Source organism: Manis pentadactyla, chromosome 11, assembly GCF_030020395.1.
Source record: "Manis pentadactyla isolate mManPen7 chromosome 11, mManPen7.hap1, whole genome shotgun sequence".
Lineage (NCBI taxonomy): Eukaryota > Metazoa > Chordata > Mammalia > Pholidota > Manidae > Manis > Manis pentadactyla.
The window spans coordinates 30160447-30187039 of record NC_080029.1 but is presented as its reverse complement, the minus strand read 5'-3'; the positions used below and the strand labels follow the sequence as shown (position 1 = coordinate 30187039).

General features: G+C 39.4%; 1 protein-coding gene across 14 annotated transcripts in view; it reads left to right on the top strand.

The window, feature by feature from the left end:
• SIPA1L1 (signal induced proliferation associated 1 like 1) overlaps positions 1 to 26593 on the top strand; it is a 413448-nt gene that overhangs the window by 275153 nt on the left and 111702 nt on the right. For all 14 annotated transcript variants that reach the window (XM_036913312.2, XM_036913315.2, XM_057488341.1 and 11 more), the window contains 2 exons: positions 9855 to 9985; positions 15234 to 15422. In XM_036913312.2, coding sequence (XP_036769207.2) covers positions 9855 to 9985; positions 15234 to 15422 — 320 coding nt within the window. The remainder of the gene's footprint in view (positions 1 to 9854; positions 9986 to 15233; positions 15423 to 26593) is intronic.

Below are 26593 nucleotides of genomic sequence, written 5' to 3'. Positions count from 1 at the left end.
TTTGATGCAATTGTGAATGGAGTTGTTTTCCTGATTTCTCTTTCTGTTGGTTCATTGTTAGTATATAGGAAAGCCACAGATTTCTGTGTGTTGATTTTGTATCCTGCAACTTTGTTGTATTCCGATATCAGTTCTAGTAGTTTTGGGGTGGAGTCTTTAGGGTTTTCTATGTACAGTATCATGTCATCAGCAAATAGTGACAGTTTAACTTCTTCTTTACCAATCTGGATTCCTTGTATTTCTTTATTTTGTCTGATTGCCGTGGCTAGGACCTCCAGTACTATGTTAAATAACAGTGGAGAGAGTGGGCATCCCTGTCTAGTTCCCGATCTCAGAGGAAATGCTTTCAGCTTCTCGCTGTTCAATATAATGTTGGCTGTGGGTTTATCATAGATGGCCTTTATTATGTTGAGGTACTTGCCCTCTATTCCCATTTTGCTGAGAGTTTTTATCATGAATGGATGTTGAACTTTGTCAAATGCTTTTTCAGCATCTATGGAGATGATCATGTGGTTTTTGTCTTTCTTTTTGTTGATGTGGTGGATGATGTTGATGGACTTTCGAATGTTGTACCATCCTTGCATCCCTGGGATGAATCCCACTTGTTCATGGTGTATGATCCTTTTGATGTATTTTTGAATTCGGTTTGCTAATATTTTGTTGAGTATTTTTGCATCTACGTTCATCAGGGATATTGGTCTGTAGTTTTCTTTTTTGGTGGGGTCTTTGCCTGGTTTTGGTATTAGGGTGATGTTAGCTTCATAGGATGAGTTTGGGAGTATCCCCTCCTCCTCTGTTCTTTGGAAAACTTTAAGGAGAATGGGTATTATGTCTTCCCTGTATGTCTGATAAAATTCCGAGGTAAATCCATCTGGCCCGGGGGTTTTGTTCTTTGGTAGTTTTTTTATTACCGCTTCAATTTCGTTGCTGGTAATTGTTCTGTTTAGATTTTCTGTTTCTTCCTGGGTCAATCTTGGAAGGTTGTATTTTTCTAGGAAGTTGTCCATTTCTCCTAGGTTTCCCAGCTTGTTAGCATATAGGTTTTCATAGTATTCTCCAATAATTCTTTGCATTTCCGTGGGGTCCGTCGTGATTTTTCCTTTCTCGTTTCTGATACTGTTGATTTGTGTTGACTCTCTTTTCTTCTTAATAAGTCTGGCTAGAGGCTTATCTATTTTGTTTATTTTCTCAAAGAACCAGCTCTTGGTTTCATTGATTTTTGCTATTGTTTTATTCTTCTCAATTTTATTTATTTCTTCTCTGATCTTTATTATGTCCCTCCTTCTGCTGACCTTAGGCCTCATCTGTTCTTCTTTTTCCAATTTCGATAATTGTGACATTAGACCATTCATTTGGGATTGCTCTTCCTTTTTTACAAATGCTTGGATTGCTATATACTTTCCTCTTAAAACTGCTTTTGCTGTGTCCCACAGAAGTTGAGGCTTAGTGTTGTTGTTGTCATTTGTTTCCATATATTGCTGGATCTCCATTTTGATTTGGTCATTGATCCATTGATTATTTAGGAGCGTGTTGTTAAGCCTCCATGTGTTTGTGAGCCTCTTTGCTTTCTTTGTACAGTTTATTTCTAGTTTTATGCCTTTGTGGTCTGAAAAGTTGGTTGGTAGGATTTCAATCTTTTGGAATTTTCTGAGGCTCTTTTTGTGGCCTAGTATGTGGTCTATTCTGGAGAATGTTCCATGTGCACTTGAGAAGAATGTATATCCCGCTGCTTTTGGATGTAGAGTTCTATAGATGTCTATTAGGTCCATCTGCTCTACTGTGTTGTTCAGTGCTTCCGTGTCCTTACTTATTTTCTGCCCAGTGGATCTATCCTTTGGGGTGAGTGGTGTGTTGAAGTCTCCTAGAATGAATGCATTGCAGTCTATATCCCACTTTAGTTCTGTTAGTATTTGTTTCACATATGCTGGTGCTCCTGTGTTGGGTGCATATATATTTAGAATGGTTATATCCTCTTGTTTGACTGAGCCCTTTATCATTATGTAGTGTCCTTCTTTATCTCTTGTTACTTTCTTTGTTTTGAAGTCTATTTTGTCTGATATTAGTAGTGCAACCCCTGCTTTCTTCTCTCTGTTGTTTGCTTGAAATATGTTTTTCCATCCCTTGACTTTTAGTCTGTACATGTCTTTGGGTTTGAGGTGAGTTTCTTGTAAGCAGCATATAGATGGGTCTTGCTTTTTTATCCATTCTGTTTCTCTGTGTCTTTTGATTGGTGCATTCAACCCATTAACATTTAGGGTGACTATTGAAAGATATGTACTTATTGCCATTGCAGGCTTTAAATTCGTGGTTACCAAAGGTTCAAGTTTAGCCTCTTTAGTATCTTACTGCCTAACTTAGCTCGCTTACTGAGCTGTTATATACACTGTCTGGAGATTCTTTTCTTCTCTCCCTTCTTGTTCCTCCTCCTTGATTCTTCATATGTTGGGTGTTTTGTGCTGTGCTCTTTCTAGGAGTGCTCCCATCTAGAGCAGTCCCTGTAAGATGTTCTGTAGAGGTGGTTTGTGGAAAGCAAATTCCCTCAGCTTTTGTTTGTCTGGGAATTGTTTAATCCCGCCGTCATATTTGAATGATAGTCGTGCTGGATACAGTATCCTTGGTTCAAGGCCCTTCTGTTTCATTGTATTAAATATATCATGCCATTCTCTTCTGGCCTGTAGGGTTTCTGTTGAGAAGTCTGACGTTAGCCTGATGGGTTTCCCTTTATAGGTGACCTTTTTCTCTCTAGCTGCCTTTAACACTCTTTCCTTGTCCTTGATCTTTGCCATTTTAATTATTATGTGTCTTGGTGTTGCCCTTCTTGGATCCTTTCTGTTGGGGGTTCTGTGTATTTCCGTGGTCTGTTCGATTACTTCCTCCCCCAGTGTGGGGAAGTTCTCAGCAATTATTTCTTCTAAGATACTTTCCATCTCTTTTCCTCTCTCTTCTTCTTCTGGGACCCCTATAATATGGATATTGTTCCTTTTGGATTGGTCACACAGTTCTCTTAAAATTGTTTCATTCCTGGAGATCCTTTTGTCTCTCTCTATGTCAGCTTCTATGCGTTCCTGTTCTCTGATTTCAATTCCATCAATGGCCTCTTGCATTCTATCCATTCTGCTTATAAACCCTTCCAGAGTTTGTTTCATTTCTGCGATCTCCTTTCTGGCATCTGTGATCTCTTTCCGGACTTCATCCCATTTCTCTTGCGTATTTCTCTGCATCTCTGTCAGCATGTTTATGATTCTTATTTTGAATTCTTTTTCAGGGAGACTGGTTAGGTCTGTCTCCTTCTCTGGTGTTGTCTCTGTGATCTTTGTCAGCCTGTAGCTTTGCCTTTTCATGGTGATAGGAATAGTCTGCAGAACTGGGACGAGTGACGGCTGGAAGGACTTCCTTTCTTGTTGGTTTGTGGCCCTCCTCTCCTGGGAGAACAGCGGCCTCTAGTGGCTTGTGCTGGGCAGCTGCGCGCAGACAGGGTTCCTGCTTCCTGCCCGGCTGCTATGGAGTTAATCTCCGCTGTTGCTGTGGGCGTGGCCTGGCTCGGGCAGCTACTCCAAAATGGTGGAGTCGCGTTGGAGCAGGAGCTGCTGGGAGGCTATTTATCTCCGTAAGGGGCCTCGCTGCTCCCTGCAGCCCAGGGGTTAGGGTGCCCAGAGATCCCGGATTCCCTACCTCTGGATTAAGTGTCCCGCCCTGCCCCTTTATGACTTCCAAAAAGCACCCGCCAAAACAAAACAACGACCACCAAAAAAAAAAAGAAAAAAAAATTTTTTAATTAAAAAAAAAAAGTTTTTAATTAAAAAAAAAAAATGGTGGTCGTTCGTTTTTCTTTATTCTCCGGTGCCAGCCTCAGGCCTCAGCTCACCGGTCTTTCTGCCCTGTGTCCCTAGTATTGGGGTCCCTATCCCTTTAAGGCTTCCAAAAAGTGCTCGCCAAAACAAAACAGCAAAAAAGCAAAAAAAAAAAATGGTCGTGCGCTTTTCTTATGTCCTCTGGCGCCCAGCCTCCAGTGCCCGCTCACTGTTTTTGCTGCCCTGTTTTCCTAGTATCGAGCGCCCTGCACTCTGGCCCGGATGGCTGGGGCTGGGTGTTCGGCAGTCCTGGGCTCCGTCTCCCTCCTGCTCTGCCTATTCTTCTCCCGACCGGAGCTGGGGGGAGGGGCGCTCTGCTCCCGCGGGGCCGGGGCTTGTATCTTACCCCCTTCGGGAGGCGCTGGGTTCTCTCAGGTGGGGATGTGGTCTGGATATTGTCCTGTGTCCTCTGGTCTTTATTCTAGGAAGGGTTGTCTTTGTTATATTTTCATAGATATATGTGGTTTTGGGAGGAGATTTCCACTGCTCTACTCACGCCGCCATCTTCCTCCCCTCCATTCTGTTTTTGCCTTTGCTTTTTACAGTGAAAATGCCAAGCTTAACTTTTTTGCCTTGTGCACACATGCTTATATGTAACTCAACCAGGTGATGTGCCTGTACTTGATCTAATTACTTACATCTTTGAACTATTTACTATTTCCTCTAAGAATATGAAATTTTTATTGTGTGTTTGTCAACTGGAAATGCAGCTATTTATGTAGAATGTTCTAGTGGTGGCAGAACTACTCATTGGTACCCTTTGACCCATCCTTCTTAAAACTCAAGAACTAGAACTGACAAGAAAACTTCAGGCTAAATATTTGGTTAGGTGCTAAATATGTAAAATGAAGGTGGGGGAAATCAACCATATATGGCTAAAACATTACTATTTCTGCCTTTCAACACAGTAGAAACTTGACTGTACAGTGCATCAAGGAATAAAGCTTTAGGTGTGATGGAGCTACTTAATCCCTTTAGGCATCAAATTTTATTTAATTTTTTAAAATTCATACACAATTTTAGAAACTTGGGAAGATAATGTTATATATGATGGCTAAGAAAATGAACTTTGGAATCAGTAGTTTAAGTCATGCATGTGTTTGAATTCTGGTAATGCTGTTTACTAGTTGTGTCTGAGAAGTGACTTATTCTCTCTAAATCATACTTGGCACATCTGTGAGGAAATCTGTGTTTTCATACTTGATGTGAATGTTAGAGCACTTAGCAAAGTGCCTCACTTCAGGCATTATATCATTCTAATATAGGGATTCCAGTATTGGTTTTTGGCATTCCAGTATGGTGGCACTAAAATACCATTATTTTTGGTGGTGTAAAACCTGTATGTCAATTCATCCAGCAGTAGATTTAGCCACCCTACTTGAGTGTCCACTTCCTCTTCCCTTCCCCTTTCCTCCCTCTGACTTGCATCATCCTGAAATCTCTCATTGGTCTTCCTGGCCGTTCGTCTACAACTCGCCTGTTCTGGATCCCCGTCTTTCGAGACAAAAGACAAAGCTGATTGTGAGTCTGGCTGGGGGCGCTCTCTGCAGTTGATAAAGAGCTCCACTAGCAAAGGATGGAGATAGATGGCTGGTAGGAAAAAGTAAGAATATTGCAGCCATTGTGCAAGTATAGAAGTGCTGCCCAGGAGCTGTGGTCCTAGGAGGAAGGCACTGCAGTCCAGTGAAACTGAAGGACCGGCAGAGAGCCAAGTGGCCAGTAGGACCAGACTGAGGCTCTCCCCAACAGCCTGGTGTTTTAGTTAAAAAAGAAGTTATTTGTCTTAAGATCGAAGTTTAAGGACTCAAAAAATCCATTTATGGTGAGTTGCTGAAACAAGCTCCTCTACTGGAAACGTGGCATTAGGCTTTTGAGTTGAATAAAGTGTGTTCGTGTAGAAAGGTTTTTGTTTTTATTTTTCCTATACCTCTATAATCCTCAGGAGGAGAAAAACTGGACAGTAGCCAGTAATCAACTTTTATTATAAGAATAAGTCTCAAGTTGAAAGACTTTTGAAGAAACATATTCTCATCATGATAATACTGAATTTAACACAGGAAACCAGGCCTGAATCTCCATCTGTGCCAATGAAACTGAAATTAGATGAAGACCAAATGGAAATGCTTTCTTGGAAGTAATGGCTAGAGCTCGTTGTCAAGAAAAAAAGATTGATGTTTCTGCACAAACACCCTAAAAAAGATCTTGCCAGAGTTATCAAACCTGAGATAACTGGTTTGAAGATAACTGGTTTGATTGTTTGAAAATGGAGTCCAAAGAAAGGATTAGAAGTTAGTTTATAATTATCCCATGATTTCCCCCAACTCAAAATGTACTTCTTCAGCCGCTGGGAAAATTTGCACATTTAAAAATATAGTTCGGTTTTGAATGACATAGAAAAGTTGAACTGAACTTCAATATTTTTCTTTTAAACATTTTTATGTAGCATTGTTAAAGTAAGACTATTGCAATTTTATCTGCCAATCAATACTAAAGTGATTGTGTTTAATATTTATATTTTTATGTGTTTTGTGTCTAACATTTCTAAATGTTTGTATTTGAAATTTATTAACTATTTGATTTCACTGATTTATATTTTTATGAATTCTTAACAGTTTAAAATAAAATATTATTAATATGCAAAGTGAACACTCTCATTTTGTTCCTGTATTCACTCTTTTAGAGGATGTCTAAATAGTATTTTGGTTGAGACCCAAATAATGAGGGAACTTAGTGAAGCTGTGGGAAGAATGTTCTAGGCAGAGTTTTACATGTGAGAAAGGGCCTTATGAGTTTGAGCAACTGAGAGAAATTCAGAATAGCTGGTTCAACAGGACGATGGAAAGGCCTAAGTTGAACTGGAGTGATAGGTTTGTGACAGATTGTAAGAGCTTTCAGGAAGCCATGAGAAGTATCTAAGCACCCTGGGGAAACCAGAGAAGGATTTTAAACTTAATAGTGATAGTCAGATTTACATTTTAGAGGGGTCATCTGGCTGCTGTGTGAATGAATTGGAGAAAAGTAAACCAATTAGAAAAGTTACAAACATCTAGGCAAATGACGCTGCAGGTAAGTCAGTGGCAGTGGGACGCAAAACAAGTCGATGGATTTGGGAGGTGCTTGGGAACTAGAACTCGTGGTGACCCGGCAGGAGCAGCTAGGTGCGCGGTGGTGGCAGTCGCTGCATCCAGGGCTGCAGGGAGAGCTGTGTAGGCTTGTGTGGAAGGTGATAGGTTCACTCTTGAAGGTGCCCATGGGACAGAGTTCCATCAGGAAGATGTAAAGATTGAGGGCTTAGGAGGAGTCTGGAGTGGGCACATAGACTTTGGAGAATTGCCACCATTGAGATGGCAGTTGACATTCTGAGAGTGGATGGAGTATTCAGGATAGGAAGAGGAAGGGAAACTGCGTAAGAACAGCGGAGTGGTAAAACCACATAGGGAGAGGGTGGCATCAGAGAAGCCAACAGATGTGTTTTAGAAAATATGATCAGCTATGCCAGATGACACGGGGAGTTTGAGCAAGGCAGGGCTGTTGTGGTACCTGGGCCGTGGGAGTCAGTCTGGTAGTTGAAGGGAGAGGAACTTGGCAGATCTTTCAAGAAGTTTCTGATGGAAGATAAGACAGGAGATAACCTGAAGGGTGGTAAGGAGTGAAAGGTACATTTACCTTTAAAAGATGAAGGAGAGTTGAGCCTGATAAATAATGATGGGAATGAGCAAGCAGAGAGGGAGAAGTTGAGGATGAAGAGATAAGGCGTCAGAGTCCCTGGGCAGGTGGAATGAGTGGAGGCCAGCGTTTAGGGGGGAGATTGGGTTTTGAATGGTAAAGAAAAGGGAACAAAAGTCCGGGTCCAGGTAAGTTTGTGTACATGGTGGTGGAAGATGGGAATGCTTACTTCTGAGAGGGCTTCTTCAGTGTCTTTGTGATGTAGACAGCATTATCATTTGCAAGATTGAGGAGAAGGTAGGTGAGGGAGGCTGAAGGAGAGCAGAAGGTTTGACATCTCTGCTCTGGAGAAGGGGAGCCAGAGCTGCCCTGGGGCAGTGCGGGGGTGAGTTGAGGTCGTTGATGAACTGATAGCAGCTATGTGGCTTCGGGAATTGCCACAGCAGCAGAGCACAGCAAGCTTACCTACTCTTCCTGAGGTTTGGGGGTGTGTTTGAGTTCTTCCTTGAGCATTTGGGTTTCAGTTGAGTCCATGAAGTACAAGCAACAGAATATAATAAATGTGACTCACACTCATTTTTTGTCACATCTGCTGTTGTTGTACTGCGGTATTAAAATATCCTCTGAAGTTATTGAAATGCGTTAGGCCCTTTGCTCCTTCAGTAAGTGACCCCAGACTGCTGTCTTGTTTTTCTTTAAGTTCTTGTCCGCTTTTTTATACTATTTCTGTCTCCCCCCTTTCTGTTTTCTTCCTTGTTGTCAGTTGTTCTGTCACATTGCTGTCTGCATGCAAGTCTGTATCAGCCCTACACTCTGGACTTTGTCAACATCTGGAATTATCACACCTCTGAAATAAAGCTGTGCTTGAAGACCAGACAACCAAGCTTATTAAAATTGTGTGCAAAGTAAGAGTAAATAACCTCTGAGTGTGATTCTCACGTGCTGTGCTTTGAGGGTGTACATGAGTGTTCATACATGAATTCTGTGACATTTATTGGAGCGTTTCACAGTTTTCCATATGTGAGATGTCTGTTGCCTGTACTCCCATTGTGTTTTCTTGTTTTGAATTTCCATGGATTATGATAATATTGTTAGAGAGCCCTCACTGTTTATGATTATATCTTTTATGTCGTTCTTTAGTCCTTGCAAAGCATTTTTATATGCATTACCTAAATTTTGAAACTACGTGACTAGATATTTTATGCTGTTATTTCTTCTTCTCATGGATTTTCAAATACTTATATTTTGTGTGGCAATAACATGTATTTTTAAATATGCATTGTGTATGAGAATAACCTACCATGTCCCACAACTCATTTAACCATGTCATGGAATGTAAATGTAATAGGACAATGTAAGTATTTTGGAGGTTTGGGAAATGTTCTATCTGCCCTAGATTTTCATATATTCCTGTGTTTTATGGACTTCGTCATCTGTGAACATTTCATGTATATATCAATTTCAGTTTTTTTAAGGATGTATATCACCATTTTAAAATTTTCTATGCATTTAATTTTGATCCTGATCTTCCTTCTCGTCAGCCCCTTGGTAAATTCAACACCAGTTATGTGGAGACTCCCCTTACCCCCACCCCCTAAGGCTGTGCTAAGGAGTGGGGTCCTGAGCAATGCCGGAGCACTGAGGAGAGGCCCCCACGTCATCAGCAGTCACCGGGTCACACTGATTACCTAGGAGAGGCCTGGAATCCTGGCCCACGTGTGCCTCTAGGTTCCATAGCTTTGTGGGGTACCTTTTGGGCTTACTGCACAGGAACCATTGGTGAGGCCCGAAGCCCTGGGTCTAGGCTTCTCCTCCATCTTGCTTAGGCTGCCTGGGAGCAGGGTGCTGCTCAGGGACTCAAGGACCTTTCTCCTCTCCAGCTCAAGATGCTTTTTTTTTTTAATCTGCAGCAAATCCCTCTCTTCTCACACTCTCTTCAAAATAGGTTTAGGGTTTTTTGTATTTTTTGTTTGTTTTTTTCAAGCAAGCGCTAAGAAGCCTTGACATCAACTTCTCCTTAGGCAAGGAAGCACATCCAGTGTAGCCTCTTAATGGTGGAATATAGTGAGGAAACACAAATTTCTTTTTAGAAAACTAGTAAAGTTGCAAAATAACAAGAAACTCAACAGGCTCCTCTGTTTAGACTACCTCCTCTGAAACTAAACCTCTGTAGCTAAGTCTGTGGTTTATAACTCACTAAAGAATATGAATGTTAAGTGTATGTACATTTTTTTGATACAGAGTAATTTCTGAGTTGAGCTAAATATCAAGCAGAATATAGCATTTTTAAAACATTATGTGGATGTTCTGATTTTGTTTTGTCTTATTTTACCTAAGAACACTGGAACTATTTTGGAGCTGATGAGAATCTTGGTCCAGTGGCTGTGAGCATTCGAAGGGAAAAATCAGAAGAAATGAAAGAAAATGGCTCTCCATACAACTACCGAATAATTTTTAGAACTAGTGAGGTAAGTTCCAAATGAGAAGGACTTGAGGCTGAATTGACTTGAGAAAAAAGTAGAGCAGTAGCAAAGCAGTGAAACTTCATAGCACATGGCTACGCGGTCTTTAGAATCAACAAAGGCCCCTTTCATTCATTCTGGTGGTGATGGGGTCCACATAATCGCTAAATCTGGATCCTTTCTTTCCATCTAGCTCTGGGTAGATGCAATAAATGAATGGGAGTTTTGATTCAAGAGAAAGATTTGTCCATTAAGTGTGGCCCAAGGGAATTGGAGGCCTCAGAATCCCAAATTGGTTATTGCGTATCCTGGCCAGGCAGCCGGAAAGCACCCAGCCAGCCCGAGGACCAGGGTACTTACAGATGAGAGCAGGTCCCCCAAGACTTCACTCTCTCTTCCCAGCTATTGTTTAGGACAGTTCTTGATGCAAGAAGAAGGAAAGAGACTTTTATTCTTCCACTTTCACTGTGCTATCTCATGGACCTATTCTCAGGACCTACTGGAGGCCTGAACCACAGACCCTGTGAACCAGTTGTGGGTGAAACAAACTCTTGGAGCGCTTGAGGAATCTAAGTACATGCAATATATGAGTTTTTATTGTAAAAGGAAATTCAGGTCAAAAAAGAAAAGGGAAAATAGCTAACAAAGCTTTTTAAAAAGAAAAATTAATGAGGAAGTTTGGGACTATGAGGTTTCTTTGTTTTTTTCTAAACATACGTGTAGTTGTGCCAGTTACCAATTTACTGCCTCTCTGTGCCTAGTGCACTTTAGGATTGTTGTTATGCATTAATGTCAAACACCCCCAATCCCCAGAGGGATCTAGAATATAGTGGTTCTGAAACTGGTTTAAATAGGACATTTAGCTTCATTTCCCCCATTGAATACAAGACAGGCTCCAGGCTTTGGTTTCACTTAGTAATTTTTCCTCAGCTTGAACTCTGGGGAAATTAAAAATTGGACTTTTAAAGGCACAACTTTAATGTGTGATGTGTTGCTTATAGTAGCCAGAGAAATGGTGAGCTGACGTGCCATGTCCACCACTAGGCAGTGTGAGTTCTTTTGTTGAAGGTAGAAAGCGCAGAGAAAACACTGTATGTTTTTGTCCTGTGCTTCTTCATTTCCCCTCTCAAGGCCACTCTGCTCGTCAGTTTCTTCCTTTTCCATGTTTTTTATCCACTTAAATTCCTCATCTTGCCGCTATCCTAACATCCTTCCTGCTGAGGCTGAAGTTTGCTGAGTCAGCGCCTTCTCTCTCGGATCCTGCCTCTGCTTTCCACAACTGTCCTGTCCTGCTTGCCTTGCAGGCACTCCACATCTGTCCCAGCTTTTCTCCATCATTACCTGCTGTCCAGAACTAATGGGATGCCTGTGCTGTGGTCAGCGAACCGCCCTGACGCTTGCCTCTCCCATCTCTCTCCTTCCCTTCTTGCTGCCTGAGCCACATGGTTCCAACCTCCCCCTGCCTCTCTGGTCTTGCCTGCAGTTCAGGCCTTTTCCTGCTCACTCCTTCCACAGTCCCTTGGGTGCATTTCCTTAGCCTTTGATTGAAGCATCCAAATCAAATGTTGCTTATGGTTCAAAACACCATTACCACTTGTTTCTCTGTTCAAATTAATGGTTAGCTGATGACAACTCTATTATTGCAGCTGTCCAGGGCTGCAGCTTTGAAGTCACAATAAATGCTCTCTTCTCCTCCTCCTACCCCCCATATCTGGTCTTGTCAGCAAAACTTGCTGACTTTGTCTTTAAAATATGTCCACAATTCAGCCACTCCTCCCAGCCCAGTGCCTGGGCCAGGCCACGACCGTCTTTCATGAGAACTGTTCTTGCTTCTGCCCTGAGCCCTGCGTCCTCTCAGCCCAGGAGGGATGCTTTGATATGTGATCCAGATCTCCTCATTCTTCATTTCAAAATCCTCTAAAGGTTTCCTATCTCCTTTGGAGGAAAAGCCAGTAAAAGCCTAGGAGACCGTGTACACCTGCTTGCGGCCTCTCCCCGGTGACTCCCCTCACTGGGTCTTTCCCGGCTGTGCTGACCGCCTCCCCTCTGGGCTGCCGCGGATGCCTGTGCCCTACCGGGACACTCCCCTCTTGTCTGTGGTGCTCAGTCCTTCCCCTGCTGTCCTCTTGGCTGGAGTGCACTCATTTCCTTGTGACCTGTTTTCATAAACCACAGGGGCCTTCCTTGGCCACTGGGTCTAAAATTTCTACTCCCTCATATCCCTACTTCATGTCCAAATCTAGGCTTTATTTTTTCGTGAACACTTACCACTATCTCACATACTGTACTTACTTTGTTCTTTTTCTTGTCTTCCCCCCTAGACTGTCAGCCCTTTGGGGATCGGGACTTGTCTGAGTTGCTCATGACTACGGGCCTAATGCCTAGAATCGCACTTTCCCCTCCGTCTCCTTCTTCCCATCCTTCTGTCTTTCTTCTCTTAACATGTATTTAATTGCCACTAGCTTTTGTGTAACTTTTTCTTTCCAATAAAATAATCCCTAAATGAGGTTAAATTGTAATAGCTTTATGAGGCTTTTCATAAAAATAAGTTAACAAAAGTCCTTTGATAGAAACATCTCTGGATGTTGGTCCCATAGCTCCTGTACTTTGTGGATAAGCACTTTGCTCTTTCCATTGAAGCCGGTTCACTAAATTCATAATAAAGTGTGACTTAACTTTTATGCCTTCATAGAGACTTCTCATGCTATTAATCTTTCAGGTTAATAAATACATTGAGAGAAAGAGAAAATGTGGTCACCACAGTGACACTCCAGCTGCTTCAGTAAATGGCATCAAGATAACAGAAATACAGATCTCTTTCATTTCAATAGAAATAATCATTGCACAACATAAACAAAAAAAGACCTTACGTATTCATAAGGATGACAGTTTGTTTATGAACAAGATCCTATGGCACACGAATGCTTTTAAGCAGAGGTGCGCAGGGATTTATGAGGATTCCCTTCCTGTTTCTGGAAGTCATTAACAAAAATATCAGTAATACTAGCGACTCAGACATAGAGATGAATTGCTCTTTTTCTCGTCTGCTTTGGCTTTCTTGAGGTGAGTTGCTATCTTGCTGCACTGCAGGATTAGCAATGGTTAGCATTCCTGGTCTTGGTTTCTCAGATGAAGATAGTCCGGCCTTTGTAGCCGTCTTCCAGGCAGCACTGTCTCATGGAAGAGGAACGTTAACTGAGCTGTTCAGTGGTTTCCCATGGTTTAAAAAAAGGAAACAAAATAGAAAATAGAAACTATGCCTGTCAAATTAGATATGAAGTCATAGGGAATGATTTTTCCCCAAGTGTTATTTGAAAATAACATACTAAGAAGAGATATTAATCGAATGAATAGACTGCAAATAACCTCAATGCCTTTGTCCCATATGAGAGTGAAATGCTGTTACATTTTGCTTTTCCTACCCTCACCTTTCTCCTCCATCAGTTGGCAGATGTAGATCTTACTTCCCTGGTGATTCTTCCTCTGGTTTCCGTTTTCCCTGCTAACCCTCTGTCCTGCCCTCACTGCCTGTTACTTGGAGATGTTACATTTTCCTTCTAACCATATTCTCTGCCTGCAGCTTCTTCCTCTTGCAGTTCATCTCATCTGCCAACTTAATTTTCTTGAAGTATATATCATCCTCCCCATTCAAGCCAGGTCTGAGGTTCCCCAGTGAGGTGCACCTGCACCTCCTGCTCTGGGGCTCTCCCCACTCCCAGCTTCCCCACCCACCCCTCCCTGGCCCCTCTTTGGAGGCAGCTAAGCTACAGCAGTTGCTCTTTCCCACCCACACCCTTTTCTTTTCTATCTCCATACCTTTGCTCTCTGACACTTTTTTCTAGAATTTTCCCTAGATTTCACGGTCCCTTTTTAGCACCACCTATTCCCTGAGGGCCTTTCCTTATGCCCTGAGTCACAAGGATCCATTTTCTGCCTTTGGACTCTCTTAGGACCTGAACTTGTTACACTTTCCTTAGTAACAGTTGGTCTTTGAATAACACAGGTTGAACTGTACAGGTCCACTTACATGTGGAATTTTTGATAAATATGTTGGAAACTTTTTTGGAGATCTGCAACAATTTGAAAAAAACTCACAGACAAGCTGTGTAGCCTAGAAATAGTAAGAAAATTTAAAAGTTAGGAATGTAAATACTGTATGTAGTATCTACATATAAAATACCAGTATATGTAGATAGAAACATAGTACATATGTAGATGCTAGTGTATTTTATCATTTGCTACCATAAAATCAACAGTAGGTTCTTTAAGTATTTGGGGAGTCAAAAGTTATACATGGAATTTTGACTATGTGGCGAGAGGTGGGTGTCCCTGACTCCTGTGTCGTTCAGGGGTCACCTGTATATACTTCTGAATTGCGGTTCTTTCTTACCTCACCCTCTTACACCCTACAGCCATCCCTCAGCATGTACTCCTCCCTGTTAACCCTGTGCCTCCTCTTGGAGGGCAGTGCCTTGTAACCTACAGGGTTAACGAGAGTTTGCTCAGGGGTAATGGGTTTTTTCCTCACGTCACCATCCAGTGTTTATATTAACAGCTTTGCTATGTGAAAATTTTAGGAAATTAAAATTACTTTAGGCTTCATATTTCCTCTGACATCCACCATTACACAGGGAAATGTCTTTGCTTCTATTTACATTTTATACTAATGGAAAGTGTTCCAAGAAATAGGGGGAAATCTAAGGTAATTTCAAGTGTTGTTGACTGAGCTCTGTAGTAACTGATCATTGTCTTATTGTAGCAGCATTTCTGGATATGGATGGTTGATGCTTGTGAGCCATACATTATGTAATCTAAAACTTTTCCTTCCCCTTTTATGGTTCAAAAAGGTGTAACGTCTAATTCTGAGCATTTATTCTTCAGCTATTTCTCTGGGATAGCTCCTCCTCAATTTCCTGCTAATGTAGTTACTGTCATTTTATAGCCATTCAGAGCCTTGATCTTACTGAGCTCTTTAACGAAATGCTGTATTTGGCCTTCCCGTACATATCCTTAGAGCTCTCCACCATGAGTTCCCTCGGACTTGCCTAGACCTTCCTGAAAGCGTTGGCGTCTCTGTGCCTGTGCAGAGCATCTCGCATCATATCCCTCGTCCTTTCTCCTTCACTGGCTTAACCAACCAAAAGTCATTCCTGGCTCTCTGAGGGGACTGCAGTCCAAGCTTTGAGCACTTCTGATTTATTTCCTTAACCCACTTGCCCAGAGAGGCCTCACGGGAGCATCGTTTGTCTTTCAGCTCATGACACTGAGAGGTTCGGTCCTGGAGGATGCCATTCCTTCAACAGCAAAGCACTCAAGCGCCAGAGGGCTGCCCCTGAAGGAAGTGCTGGAGCACGTGGTCCCGGAGCTCAGTGTGCAGTGCCTGCGGCTGGCCTTCAACACGCCCAAAGTTACGGAGCAGCTCATGAAACTGGATGAACAAGGGGTAAGTTCGGCTTCCAGAGAGGAGGGCTTCCAGAGAGGAGAATGCTTGCTGCTGAGGCTTCCTGCAGGGCTTCCAGAATACAGACCTTCATACTTCTCTTTTGACAGGGAAAGCTGATGCTGTTTATTGTGAAGGATATTCTCTTTGCAATCCCTCATTTTCTTTTTCTTAACACTCTGAACATTGCTCATCTGATGAAATTCTCTGTCAGAATTGATAGGTTTGGTACTTAAACTATATTAAGCTCTTGGTAACCCTCTATAAATGCAGTGAATTTTTCAAGTACGCTGGGCATAAGCCATAGCAATACAGCAATAATAATAGCTAACACTAATGAACAGTCATCTGGCTCTGCCTTTAATATGTTATCCTTTTGTATCTCCCAACTCTGTGAGAACGATACCATTATTATCCCCATTTTAGATGTGAGAAGTCTGAGGCACACAGAGATTAAGTAGGAAGTTCAAGTTCACACCATTAATAAGTGCAAAGCCTGTGTTGTTAGCAGCCACACCACACTGTTCCTACAAGCTTAAAGTCTGTTAGTACCAGCGATGATGTATGTTAGCCAAGATTTCTAAATACAAAATGTGAAGAATTTGGATCCTAATTAGTAACACAATGAAATGCTCAAGATTTTCTCACCGCCATTCCTCCTGTATCCTAGTGTCCAGACCGCTTGGTCACAATACGCATGAGTGGTAGGATAATCCGTAGAGAAGTAGCAGAAGGGTAGAGGATGAAAAGCCATGATCTGGAAAATCCACTAACCGGAGAGTAGATCCACATTTTACCTGAAATAATTTGAGCATCTGGGCTAATGTTGTTAGATGTTACCTTAATTAGCTCTTTCTTTGAACATTTCAGCCATATTGCAGCCTGGCAATGAGTGATAGCAGCTTGACCATTGCCTTTAAAAAAAAATTTCTCCAAAAGTAAAATTGGTCAAGTTATTGAATGCCATTTTCTGAACAAATTTTGATGGTATTTCCTTAATCAAAAATCACAATTTTATTAAAGTGAATGGGAGTTCCAAAAAATTAGTTTCAAGGTATACTTACTTTTAATTTAGCTAATAGGAATATATTATGAACGAATAGTTGTTTATAACTTTTCTAATCCTTGCTCTCTCTGACCATTCATTCCATTTGTCATAAAGCCCAGCTAATGTCTATCCCGTACATAATATTTCAAGTAGGCTGTGAGTATCCATGTTTATGACATGTAACTATGAAGCACTTTGAATGCTTCAGAAGACCACTGATATGTAAACCTAACTATTTTAGGGGCTGCTTTCCAGTAAATATTTTGAACATTTAGTTTAACCAAGGAAGAATAGAGAAACGATGATTAGGTTTAACTTTATGGATTCAATCTTTTCAGTTACTTTGTTTTTAAAGTAGATGAACAATATTTAGACATTGGTAATATAATCATATACTGAACATTCTAAATTCTTCATCAGAACAGGTTACTTTATATGAAGGAGAAATTTATTGCCAATTTCTCCTTATTTTACCTATATTAAGTAAAACTGGCCCCCCCAACTGCAGACATTTTGTGGAATCTCTAGCACATTTTGTGTCCTCTCTTAGTGACTGCAGAATGTTGGACCATGGATGGTGCTGATCTGTAAAGAATACTTTATGGTCTGATCAATACAGGAAAGATAAGAACACAATAATGAGTTGAACTTAAAGCTAAATTTATTTAATTCAGAATGTTTACTATTTTGAAATTACCAGCTTTCTCCTGGAAGGGGATTAAAAAATCCTTTCCCTCATAAATTATTGATGATAATATGCATTAGTTGTTTTCCTTAAAGCCTTCCTTGGTGAAATTAAAATTTGGCAATCTAGGTGAATGCCCCCAATTTTATTTTGGCAGTTTCACTAGGCAGTAGAATCTAAAAGTTAAAAACCTGCTAGTCTGTGTAAGCAGGCTGTGTCTTTTTATTTATGTCTCCATAGCATTCAAAGCCAGGATTATACTGATAAAAAACAGAAGACATGTACTTAGGTATTTAGTCTGGGGAGTCATTTTATTTGGGATAGGAAATCTCATTAATGCCTTGGAATCAGTTTGAGAAACTGATTAGTTTGGTGCCCTGACAAAAACAGATTTTAAAAAAGAAATGCTTATCAGTGCAGTAGCTTATGTATTTGAATCATTGCAAAGCATTTTTAGTTTCCATCCATGTCCTCATATTTAAAAATACCATGCTGTGTACATCTTTATATTTAAAGGGACTCATAGTATACCAGGAAACTGGACTCACTAGAAAGAACTTCTAAATTTCCCTTTAAATTATATGTAAATGATTCCTTTATTATCTTTTTACTTTAAATGGCTTACATAATTATGCTTAGAAAAAGAAAACACTGCTTGCTTGCTGGATTGTAGCAGTTTGCCTTTCAGCTCTTTGGTGCTTTATGTTTTCAGTTTATCACTTTTAAAAGCTGAAATGAACAGAAGAACAAATTAAAATTATATCTATAAAATATAAAAGCATTACACAAAAAATGTAAGTTTTTTTTTTTTCATTTGGCTAGATTCTGGTATGTATGTGGGAACTAGAGTAGGCATTATAATTCCTGAAGTTTTAGAAAATGGATATATGCTTTGTGGCATATCCAAGCTCTCACTTTTTCTTTCCTGATACCATTTTGAGCCTTTCACTATTAATTGCTGTCCATTTCAGTTATCGTACAAAGAACAATAAGAAGTGAAGCTAATCTGCCAGTATTTCACACTGTCAAGAATTTAGAATAGTTTGTGACTCAGAAAATTCAGATCAACTCTAGGTTAGTTTATTCATCATAGTGCTAGATTTTCATCTATCAGATAACTGTGAGCCTCTCTTATGATAAAACACATTAGATAAATATGTATGTTTGCTTATTTATTACACTGTGTAAGCACTACTAGCATCATCTGATTTAATCCTCATGGCACCCTGTTCTCAATAGGTTCTGTTTTAATTATTGGCCTATTTTACATTTCAGAGGATGGAGACTTTTGAGTTTTCCTCACCATTTTCCCTTAGTAAGTTGTGAGCACTGGATACCAATGTAGAAGATGCAACCTTTTGTTTTTAAGTTTTGCAAGTTTTGTCTACTTTTGCATATCTTGAAATAGTATTTTGATCCTCAAAACTATGCTATGAAATGTCAGGAATTTCATTATTCAGGTCAACTTTTTAATAATATGACTAACTCAGTTACTTTTAAATTTGGCATATCAGAGTCATTTTTCTTCATCAGTCATTTAAAAAACACCCTTATCTACTCTTTGCAAGGGAAATGAAAGGTCATCATATCTGGCCCTGTTTGAAGGAGTTCACTTGTGTAAAGCACTTAGTACAATGCGAGGCATGTGGTGAACACTGGGAGTATTAGCTGTCATTGATAATGATAAAACAGTAACTTGTTAGTAGCCCTTTACGTGCATTATCTCATTTAATCTTTATAAGCATCCTATGAAAGAGCTGCTGTAATAGGTAGTATAATATATTATGCTTACCTCCATAAGTAAGCATAACAAAACCAATAACTACTTATTGCATAACCACACTCTGCAAATTCCTAAGTACTACGGAGAATATATAGACTAGTAAGACCAGTGTCCTTATCTCTGAAGGAGATGAGGTCATAATGTAATATAATGAAAGTCAAATTTAATATAATGAGTACATTAGAGAATTGCAAACAAAGAGAAGTGGAGGAGCAAGCCAGTGGGGCCAAGTCATGGTGGTTTGGATGGATCAGGATGCGGTGGGCCTTGGAACGGAGGAGGATTTCATCAGGCTGGGGAATAAGCAGTATCGTGGTCTATCCTGAGAAAACTTAAGAACAAAGCACAGAGAGACAAAAGTGCAAGGTGAGGTTATGGGGCAGTGAGCCGTCCAGCTGAGCAGGATTGTGAAGCACATGTAAGAGAGTAATAAAAATAGGTATTTTTTATTCAGCAGTGACTTAGGCACTGTGAGAAGCAATTTACATGAATAATTTTAATTAATCCTCAGAATCCTTTGTTGTAGGTGCTATTATTGTTCTTGTTTTACAAACTAAGGCACTGAGGCACAAAGAGGCTGAAAGACCTCCCCAGATCACAATTAGAATCTGGTGAATCCAGGCATTCAGGCTCCAGAGCCCACATATTCTTACCCAATGCACTTAACATCCTGGCCTCCTTTTCCTGCCCCTTGTGGGAGACAAAAAACTGAAAGGATGGCTTCAGGCTTTATTGCTGTAGGCTTCAGCGCACAGTATTAGGTATAACATGGAAAAACCGAAATAAAATTGGGTAGAGCTTAAAAATATCTAAAGTACAATTGCCAGTTGGCAGTAGAAAAAATTGGTAAACCTGTTTTCATTAGGAAATGTCAAGTTTCATGTACACAGTAGTGGTTTTACCTAAATGAGTATCTCTACTGTTTTTTCTAGGTACTTATTAAAAAGGCAAAGAAATGAAAATATTTATTAGATTCTCTTTCCTTTAAAAAGTTACCCTTCAAATTATTGAAGTTAACAGGGACTACTGATCGTATCTAATTAGGTCTGTAATATATATCTCAAAAATAGATGCACGGAAAGAAGCAATTTTTATTTGATAACAAATAGCACCAATCCATTTAAGGACATGGATGAAATTCTTTGCTGACTTAACCTATTCATTCCCATGTTGCATTATTTTATTGAGAATAATGAGTTTGAGAAGCTGCTTTCTTCTTTGAATCAGGGTGTTAGATTTAAAGAATGAACCTTAGGGGAAACATTTTTTCCAAAGTCCATTTTCTATGAATGAAGCTTTGGCAGAGTAATTACCATTCCTGAAATTTTATCCTTCCTAGATTATGATAATAACTAGTGCATGTTTAAATTCAGATGGCCACCAAATTGGTTTCAGACAACTCATAGATTCGTATGTACATTATCAAGAAAGAAATATACATGAAAGTCATCAGGTCAGGGGAAAAAGGCAGTGGCATTTGTAACTTTGTCTTGTCTGTTCATGAGTAATGATTACTCTGTGCTGGCTCATCCGTGTTCTTTTGCCTGGCCGAGGCTAGACTGGATGATTGGTTGGAGTCCTTTCCAGTGATAAGATTCTGTGGTTAACATGACTGATGGTAGCATTTGGAAGACATCTGGCTGTGGTCAGACTTCAGTTTGCAGTGATGGAGCTCAGCACGGTCAAGACATGCAGTTAGGATTCTTTGGTTCACAATCCAAAAAGACAGGGTAACTGACTGCGAGTATTTTATGTCTTGATTTTAAATTGTGGATTGTATGTTAAATTCAGCTGTAAAATAAAAAGTTAAACTAGTGTCTTTCCTACAGGACTTAATCTTAACTAGCTATATCTTCAGATGGTCCAAAAATCAAAGTAATTTTGTTTATACCAAGGGATCCCATTTCCACCCTGTTCCTATCTCCTTCCCTCTCTCCTCCCACATAGTTACAACTCTTTAATAATCGTTTCTTTATACAGATATCACCCAGTACACATATGTAGTCTCATTTCCACCTTGCACATAATATAACATGCTATAGACTTCACTTTTTTCACTTAGTAATTTATTTTGGAGTGCTTTTTGTCTCAGTACAAAGGAGATTTTCCCATGATTTTTACTGCTGCATAATATTCTATTGTATTGCTTTACTGTACTTTCAGGTTCCCTATCAATGGACATTTGGGTTGATTCCCATCTTTTCCTATTACAAACAGTGCTGCAATGAAGATCTTATGTAAATGAAATTCATCTTAATGTCAAATCAAAACAGCTATATTTATTACCAATTTAATACCCAGTATGAAGCTTTTTATATTTGTGAGAAATTCTGCACAACATATCATTAGAGAAGATTGTTGTGTGTGTATAGAATATTTCCTTTACATTATGCCAAAAATAAAAACAGACCCTGTGTACATATATATAAATAATTTTGACAGCATCTTTGTCAGATTTTTTTTGTAACTTTTCTACCCAGTATCCATATGTCATTTTAAAAAGCAATTTGATTTTTGTTAGTAATTTCCAATGAGGATAAAATTTCAAACTAGCATTTGTTCACAACCCTGATTTTTTTCAGACTCTTTATCCTCATTCATTTCGGAGGACAGTATCACCATGAATCTTAAGGAAGTAAAAAAGAACATTACACTTATGAAGAATAAACCAAATTAAATACTATTGATGTAAAACGTGAGGATTTTAAAAAATGACCAAGTTTTTCATGTCCAGTAATGGTAGAATAGCTTGTTGCAGACCAGCCTACCCACTAAGAATAACAGAAACACTGGACAAAATAGCCTTTTTAAAATTTTGGACTTCTGTATCTGGAAATATGGAGCAGATGTATTTTTTCCTTATTCTTCCCGCTAAGCACAGGAAAAAACCTTAGCAAACATAAAACGAATCTGCAAGGTGGAAAGAAAGAAGCCGATTGGTTAGGAACTTGAGTAATAACCCAGAGGTCATACATGAGAAAAACTGAAATAGAGAGGAACTTCCTTAACTTGATAAAAATATCTACAAAAAAACATACAGCTTTCATCATACTTAATGTTAACAAGGCAGGAATGTACATTGTCACCACTGCTATTCAATATAGTAGTGGAAGTTCTAGTCAGCATATAAGGCAAGAGAGGGAAATAAAAGGCATGTAGATAAAGGAAAGGAAAAAATAAAACTGTCCCTATTTGAGATGACATGATAGTCTATATACAAAACCCCAATGAATCCACAAAACTTTCTAGAACTCTGAGGTGTGTGCAACAAAGTTGTGCATTTCAACAACTTATAAAAACCAATTTGAAACTGTAGTAATCACAGTGTTTTTCATGTGAAACCTTTAGAATAAAGGTTTGGACGATTTGATATATTAATAGGGTCACTTCTTCCCTAATTGATATACAGTTTAACACAATTAGTATCAAAATCCCAGCATGATTTTTTATAATTATAGACAAGATTATTATTCAATTTATATGGAAAGGCAAAGGAACTAGAATGGCTGAAACAATTTTGAAAAAGAAGAATAATGTGGGAGAAATTTTTCTGCCAGACTTCAAGACTTATTATGTAACTACAGTAATCAAGATTGTGTCTTATTATTGGAAGGATAGCACATGGATCAACAGAACAGAGACACCAGAAATAGTCCAACACACAAATATCCAACTGATTTTGACTAAGATGTAAAAACCATTCAGTGGAGGAAGGATAGGCTTTTCAAACAAAGGGGCTGGGACAGTTAGGGGCATCCATAAACAAAATAATTAACTTGAGCTAAATATACACTACACAATGGATCTGATGGATCATGGATTGTAATGTAAGACTGCAAAAATTTTGAGAAAACCACAGGAGAAAATCTTTAGGACCTAGGGCTTGGTGAAGAGTTCTTTGACATCATCAGAAGCTTGATCCAGAAAAGAAAGAATTGAGAAAATGTTCATCAAAATTAAAAACAGCCTGCAGTGCTTTTTACCTTGGACATTTCCTGGTTTTTAAGAGGTGTGGGGCTTAAGTCCAATGTAAAGCTGCAGAACTTTGTGACAGATGAGAGCTTTTGTTGATTTCATGAGAGCGGCAGAAATAAAAAAATGAAGTTCAAGGATTGCTGGAGAACTTGAATCTATAACACAAATTGATATTCTAGAACTGAAAAAAAAACCCAAAAGTTAAAATTTCAGTAGATGGATTTAAAAGCAAATTAGACATAGCAGAAGAGAAAATTGGTGAATATTAAGTTACCAGAAAAATTTTAACCAAATAATGGAGACAAGAAGACACAAGAATTTCAGAAAAGAGCCTAAAAGGTATGTGGCCAAGAGTGAAATACATATGTGTAATGGAATTCCCAGGAGGAAAGATTAAAGCATTATTTTGGAGACAGAATCAATATTTGAATAAATATTGGTAGAGCAGTTTTGAAAACTGTTGAAAGACATAGATTCAAAGAGCTCTACCTGCCTTAAGCAAAGATAAATACAAAGAAAATCTGACATAGATCCTAGTAAAAATGGCTGAAAATAGAATAAAAAGGGGAAAAATCCTAAAAGCAGCCAGAGGGGGGAGGAACCTTCAAAAAAGAATAGTAAGACTAACAGTTGGCTGTTAAAATTAGCCATTTGCTGGAATATATATAAAGCATAAAGAAAAGGTAGAAGTCAGAAGACATTTCTGGAATGCTAAAAGAGGGTAATGAATTTCATCCAACAAAAATACTCTTTAAAAATGTAGGCAAAACTAACAATGGTAAAAAGAAAAAAAGAACAATATTTATTTGAAGCTATTAGTTTATGCAGGAATGGACCACAAGCAGGAACCCAGGGAACTTTTGGGGTGGTGGAAATGTTCTGTATATTCATTATAGTGGAGGTTTATTAAAACTCATTAAATTGTATGCCTCATGTGGATGCAGTTTGCTGTTTAGAAGTTATATGCCAATAAAGTTGGCATAAAAACTGAAGGCAGATTTCTGCTTCCAGCCAAGATTAAGAAAGAGGGGACTGTAGATCTACCTTTCCATCTGAAACAACTTACAAAACTAGGCAGAAACAATGAAATAATGCTTTTTAATGACATTGGACAGTGGTCTTGGGATCAGGAAACAAATGAACAGTGAGACCACATCAGCTTTCTTCCCAAAGAAGGTTTCCAGGCTGTAGTGTGTCCAGGGAGGGGCACCCAACTGAAGCCCAGGGTTCTAGCTGAGTTGTGACTGAGGTGTGAGGCCAGGGCGGCTAGCAGTCACAGAACTGAGTACAGAGAAGTGCATGCATTTGTGTCTATGGTAAGAACCACCTTAAAGGTTTAGGGAGGCAAATCCCTAGTTCTCAGATAACTGGGAATAGTTTCTGCTCCCAGCATGTAGACTGGAAAATCTCATAAATTCACATAGCATTGGGCAGTCTTAGAATGGTTTTACTTCAATAGTGGGACAAAATTACCCTCAAATTAAACATGACATTGGTACGACCTAACAGTTTAAAAGCAAGAACTAAAAGGGTCAAACTAACCAAGAATAACTGTGTCCCAGAAAAAAGTTCAAGCATCCCTCAAGGGTTCACAGCCCATGCTTTGAGAATTGTGGTTTAATGAAAGACCTCATAGTGACTATGGTAAATTTCTGGATTAAATCAGACAATTTAAAAGATTTTGTAACAATATAAAAACTGGATGGTTCTTGTGGTTTTTGCCACCTCACTGGCCTTCTCTGGCTATGACACCAGGGAAGAAGAGGTATAAATGTAGAACTTCTTAAGAGGTCTCTTGTGAAGTTGGTATTCAAAACTATTGTACTAGTGCAGGGCTCTTTTTTTTTTAATTTAAATTATTCTCATCATTAGATGTTTTATTGATGTTTAAAAAAAATTGAAGGTATTATTGATACACACTCTTACGAAGGTTGCACATGAAAAAACGATGTGGTTACTACATTTACCCATATTATCAAGTCCCCACCCATACCCCATTTCAGTCACTGTCCATCAGTGTAGTAAGATGTCACAGATTCACTATTTGCCTTCTCTGTGCTACACTGTTTACCTCATGATCCCCCACACCATGTTTACTAAACATAATACCCCTCAATCACCTTCTGCCTCCCTCCCATACCCCTCCCTAGGGAACCACAAGTCCCCTTCTTGGTGTCTGTGAGTCTGCTGCTATTTTGTTCCTTCAGTTTTGCTTCATTGTTATACTCCACAAATGAGGGGAATCATTTGACACTTGTCTTTCTCTGCCTGGCTTATTTCACTGAGCATGATATCCTGCAGCTCCATCCATGTTGTTGTAAATGGTAGGATTTGTTTCTTTCTTATGGCTGAATAGTATTTCATTGTGTATATGTACCACATCTTCTTTATCGATTAATCTACTGGTGGATACTTAGGTTGCTTCCATATCTTGGCTATAAACATCAGGGTACATAAGTCTTTTCGAGTCTGAGAAGTTGTATTCTATGTGTAAATTCCAAGGAGTGGGATTTCCAGGTCAAATGGTATTTCTATTTTTAGTTTTTTGAGGAACCTCCACTTGCTTTCCACAATGGCTGAACTAGCTTACTTTCCCACCAGCAGTGTAGGAGGGTTCCCCTTTCTCCGCATCATCTCCAGCATTTGTTGTTCTTAGTCTTTTCGATGCTGGTCATCCTTACTGGTGTGACATGCTATCTCATTGTGGTTTTTATTTGCATTTCCCGATGATTAGTGATGTGGAGCATCTTTTCATGTACCTGTTGGCCATCTGAATTTTGTTCTTTGGAGAACTCTCTTCATATCCTCTGCCCATTTGTTAATTGGGGTTATTTGCTTTCTGGATGTTGAGGCGTATGAGTTCTTTATATCTTTTGGATATGTCATTTACAAATATATTCTCCCATACTGTAGGAGCCTTTTTGTTCTGTTGATGGTATCCTTTGCCATACAGAAACTTTTTAGATTGTTGTAGGCCCATGAGGTCATTTTTGCTTTTGTTTACCTTGCTCAAGGAGATGCATTCAGGAAGAAGTTGCACATACTTATATTCAGGAGATTATTGCCTATGTTGTCTTCTAAGAGTTTTATGGTTTCATGACTTACGTTAAGGTCTTTCATCCATTTCAAGTTTACTTTAGGGGATTAAACAATCCAGTTTCATTCTCTTGCATATAGCTGTCCAGTTTTGCCAACACCATTTCCCCATTGTATGTCCATGGGTCCTTTATCGTATAGTAATTGACCATATATGCTTGGGTTTATATTAGGGCTCTCTAGTCTCTTCCATTGGTCTATCGGTCTGTTCTTGTACCAATACCAAATTGTCTTGATTACTGTAGCTTTGTAGTGTAGCTTGAAGTTGGGGAGCATAGTCCCCCAAGCTTTATTCTTCCTTCTCAGGATTGCTTTGGCTATTCAGGGTCTTTTGTGGTTCCATTTGAATTTTAGAATGATTTTCTCTACTTCATTGAAGAATGTTGTTGGTATTTTGATAGGAATTGCATTGAATTTGTAGATTGCTTTAGGCAGGATGGCCATTTTGACAATATTATTTTTTCCTATCCATGAACACAGGATGTGTTTCCATTTTTTGGTATCTTCTTTAATTTATCTCATGAGTCTCTTGTAGTTTTCAGAGTATAGGTCTTTCACTTCCTTGGTTAGGTTTATTCCTAGTGAGT